This window comes from Suricata suricatta, chromosome 11, assembly GCF_006229205.1.
Source record: "Suricata suricatta isolate VVHF042 chromosome 11, meerkat_22Aug2017_6uvM2_HiC, whole genome shotgun sequence".
Classification (NCBI taxonomy): Eukaryota; Metazoa; Chordata; class Mammalia; order Carnivora; family Herpestidae; genus Suricata; species Suricata suricatta.
Window position 1 is genome coordinate 89,701,941 of NC_043710.1, and position 4,476 is coordinate 89,706,416.

General features: G+C 40.5%; 1 protein-coding gene across 1 annotated transcript; it reads right to left on the reverse strand.

Moving 5' to 3' along the window:
• Positions 1 to 718: 718 nt before the first annotated feature.
• LOC115306748 (olfactory receptor 143-like) lies at positions 719 to 3,711 on the reverse strand. The gene is made up of 2 exons (XM_029957292.1): positions 3,700 to 3,711; positions 719 to 1,654 (listed from the first exon to the last, which is right to left on the reverse strand). The coding sequence occupies exons 1-2, from the start codon at positions 3,709 to 3,711 to the stop codon at positions 719 to 721; spliced, it is 948 nt and encodes a 315-aa protein (XP_029813152.1).
• Positions 3,712 to 4,476: the final 765 nt, after the last annotated feature.

A 4,476-nucleotide genomic window follows, 5' to 3' on the forward strand; every position in this document is an offset into this window, starting at 1 on the left:
GAGGGAGTTACAGAATCTGAAACAAGCTCTAGGCTCTAAGCTGTCAGCACAGAGCCCAATGCAGGGCTCAAACCCACAAACTGCAAGATCATGACCTGAGTTGAGGTCAGATGCATAACCGACTGAGCCACCCACGCGCCCCCCTCACTGGTGGGTTTGAAGAAGGTGGGAAGGTTGGTGAGCCTTACCCATTCTTAGCCATCCTCAGAAATAAAAAGTTTTAAAAACCAAAGGCTCAGTAAGGTATCTTTTTCTATCTCCTTTGTGGGTTAGGAAATCCGATATAGAAACCAGGACTAAAAGAACTCCGAAATTCTGGGAAATGTATAACTTACACAGTAAACATTCTCCAAGTGCTGAAAAACAGAATGGCCATATGTAATCGTTTTTAGGGAAAACAAAGAAGGGGTGACCTCATCAGACAGAACACTGCTATGATGTTTGCTTATATGTGAAAAGTACATAGAAAGAAGCAAAGTGGGAGGCAGTCTAAAATGAAGTAGGAGATTGGGCTGAGTCTCAGAACATGCTGTTAAGAATAAAGCTCAGTTCAGTAGGGGACTGAGAATAACCATGAAATTCAGCAATGTTTCTATGTGATACACTTATAGAGTATTAAGTTTTTAAAGCAAAAAAAAAAGTTGTTCTGAAGAAAATTATGAGGACATGCACACGCTCATGCACACACTCACAGCAACACTCAGAAACATTGATCTGCTTAGTTTATAATTCTCTTCAGGGTTTTTTCCAGAGCACATTTGACATCCTTGTTCCTTAGACTATAGATGAGGGGGTTCAACATGGGTACTATATTGGTGTAAAATACTGAGAGGAACTTCCCCTGGTCCACAGAACCAGAGGGAGAGGTCTTGAGATGTGTGAACAATCCAGATCCATAGAACAGACCCACAGTTACTATGTGGGAGCCACAGGTGCTGAAGGCTTTGGACCAACCTTGAGCTGATGACACATGGAGGACACTGGACAGGATCAAAGCATAAGAAGTGAAAATAATGAAGCCAGATATTATGACAACTGTGCTCACAATAATGGAATCCACCAGCTCACTGGCATAGGTGCTGCTGCAGGAGAGCTGGAGGAGGGGGAAGATGTCACACATGTAATGGTTGATGATGTTAGAATCACAAAAGGACAATCTGACCATGTCCCCTGTGTGGACCATGGCACCAGCAAACCCCATCACGTAGGAACCAAACATGAGCAGAGAACAGATCTGAGGGGACATGGTGACCGTGTATACCAGGGGCTTACAGATGGCCACATAACGATCATAGGCCATGGCTGTCAACACATAGCACTCAGAATGGACAAAGAAACAGAAGAAAAACAGCTGAGTCATGCATTCTGTAAAGGAAATGATGTTCTTCTCTGAGACAAAGTTGAGCAGCATTTTAGGGGTAATGACTAAAGAGTGGCAGAGATCTATGAAGGATAAGTTGAAGATGAAAAAGTACATGGGAGTGTGCAGGTGAGAATTCAGGCATATTAGATAAATTAGGCTCAAATTCCCTACCACAGTGACCAAATAGTTCAGTAAGAAGAGAAAGAAAAGGGGTAACTGGAGCTGAGGTTGGTCTGTAAATCCTAAGAAGATGAACTCCGTCACTGAAGAGTCATTTTCCATAGCCATTACCTGCCGGGGTGTGATCTGTGAGGAAATGAGAGAAGTGTCACATCAGGAAGGGACTCAGATCCTTTGTTTCTAGAATAAGGCCTTGTTCTACCGGTGCTTGTGTGTGGCTGTAAGGACAGCACCCTGGAAGAAGGGCCAGGGCAAGGACTCTCCATCTTTAACTTTTCTTTTCTCATTTGTCCTTTCCTTCCATGTTTTTGGATCTCGCCCATAACTCCTAACCTCTCCTGGGCTGACACAACCCGGGATGAAGTCTTCTAGCATGGACACCAAAAATGACGGTCACATGTGAAAACAATATCTTGAAGAGACGAATAGGTTGGTCAAGGTCATACAGAGAACAAAGGAGCTGACAGTTGGACCAGGGACCACTTCCTATGAAAATTCCTGAGACAGTAAAGTCACTGTGATACCCACTGCACCCACTGTTCAACCACTCTCTCTTCCTCTTACCTTTCAGAAACTCAGTACCTGGTTTAGTGAAAGTGCTAAGAGGTTAAAACGCTCAGGGAGATTAAGTAACTTGTCCAAGATCACACACATAGTAACTGGAGGAATTTGAATTCCCCTATTGTCCTGAACTTCTCCTATTCATTCCCTTCATTCAGTCTTACCTCAAAATCACAATGAATTGTTCAGGAAGGACAGGTGGTCTCTCCACACCTCTCCACTGCTGTAGCTGTGGGACTAAAAACATGAGAACAGAAAGACTCATATGCCCAACTTCCTTCTGCCTGGAGACCTCACGACTGCCAGATACCTAAGTGTTCTTTTCCTTTCACTGTCCTGAAGGAGACAGTCTGCAAATGGAAAAGCCAATATCCCTTGTTTGTGGATTTGCATAAAATGTCTTCAGGGCAAGGCAAATGTATCACCTTTGCATGTCCAAACCATCAGTGAGCTAATATTGTAAATTCATCTTACTCTCTGTGGATCTCAGCAACTTGTTTAGAAGCTTGGAAAACAAGGCTCATTTAGCATCAAAGTTTGATCAGGCTCCTGAGGGAAGAAATTATTAAGCCTGTGTTTACATCCTTTGTCAATACGTTGGGACTCAATGCTCTCCAAGAATCAGTTCACATTAAGAATGTCAAATCCTCCATGCAAGGAGGGAGTAGCTTCCTTTGTGTTCCAAGTGATCTTAGAGCTCATGCTCAATTATAAAATGGGAGTGTTGGGGGGCAGAGCCACTGCCATTCCCAATACTTTTTTTCCTTGCTCTTTGATTGATATAGTATATGTCATAACTCTAATACTTTTGGTGTCTTTCACATCTCTAGAAAAGTGTAACAGAGAAATGTCAAAAGAATGAGATCTGGAGTCAAATTAATGAAACTTGAATTCAAATTCCTCCACTTAGTATGTGTGTGATCTTGGACACATTAATCACTCTGAGCCTTTTTACCTCATCTACATTATAAGTTTAATAATAATTCCTATTTTCTTAGATTGCTTTGAGGATTAAATGCCTCACAATCTCCTACATATTTTAGGAAAATTCTTGGTATACCATTAAGTCCTAAATAAGTATTATGTTGCCTTTCTCTTTATCCTTATCTATACCTATAGCATGGACCTCTTCCCCACATTCCTAATTCTGTACCCAACTGTTTACTAGACATTCCTACTAAACTGAATTCAGCGTCTCCTTGTGGTCCCAGAACTGTTTCTCCTCTTCTATCCTTTATAAGTTAATGGCACCATTCTTTACCTAGTTAGCTAATCTAGAAATGGGTTATCATTCAGAGTTCTTCATTCCCACTAACCATTAGCATCTGATCTTCAAAGTTTACATAATTCTATTTCCTTAAATTTCCTGTTCTTACCCCTCCTTTTCATTGCACTGTCTTTGATGTAGCTCTCTTGCCTCAAGTCTGGAATACTCTAAAAGTTTTCTTAACCTGGGGTCCTACCATCACTCTTTATATTAGCTTATGATTATTGTATAATAAATAACTATAAGCTTAGTGGCTTAAAAGAACCTTAGTCACAGTTCAGAAGTAAGTTAGACATCTGGTGTAGATTGTCATGCTTTTTATAACTGCACCCAAAACCATAAAATACCTAGGAATAAATCTAACCAAAGAGGTGAAAAATCTATATACTGAAAACTATATAAAGCTTATGAAAGAAATTGAAGAAGACAAAAAAAAAAAAAAGGAAAAATATTCTATGCTCCTGGATTGGAAGAACAAATACTATTAAAATGTCAATACTCTCAGTTCATTCTCAGCATTCAATAGTCTCTCAAGTTCTGCATCCCTCGGAGGGGGGAGGGGGAGGGGGGAGGGGGGAAGACAGGTGGTGGTGATGGTGGAGGGCACTTGAGGGGAAGAGCACTGGGTGTTGTATGGAAAACAATTTGACAATAAAATATTATGGAAAAAAAATAAAATGTCAATACTGCCCAAAGCAATCTACATATTCAATGCAATCCTTATCAAAATAACACCAGTGTTCTTCACGGAGCTAGAACAAACAATTCTAAAATTTTTATGGAACCAGAAAAGACTCTGGATAGCCAAAGCAATCTTGAAAAAGAAAGACGCAGTTGGAGGCATCACAATCCCAAACTTTAAGCTGTATTACAAAGCTATAATCATCAAGACAGTATGGTACTGGCACAAAAAACAGACACTCAGATCAATGGAACAGAATGGTCCAGAAATGGATCCACAAATGTATAGCCAAATAATCTTTGACAAAGCAGGAAAGAATATCCAATGGAATAAAGACAGTCTCTTCAGCAAATGGTGCTAGGAAATCTGGACAGAGACATACAGAAAAATAAACCTGGACCACTTTCTTATACCAAACACAAA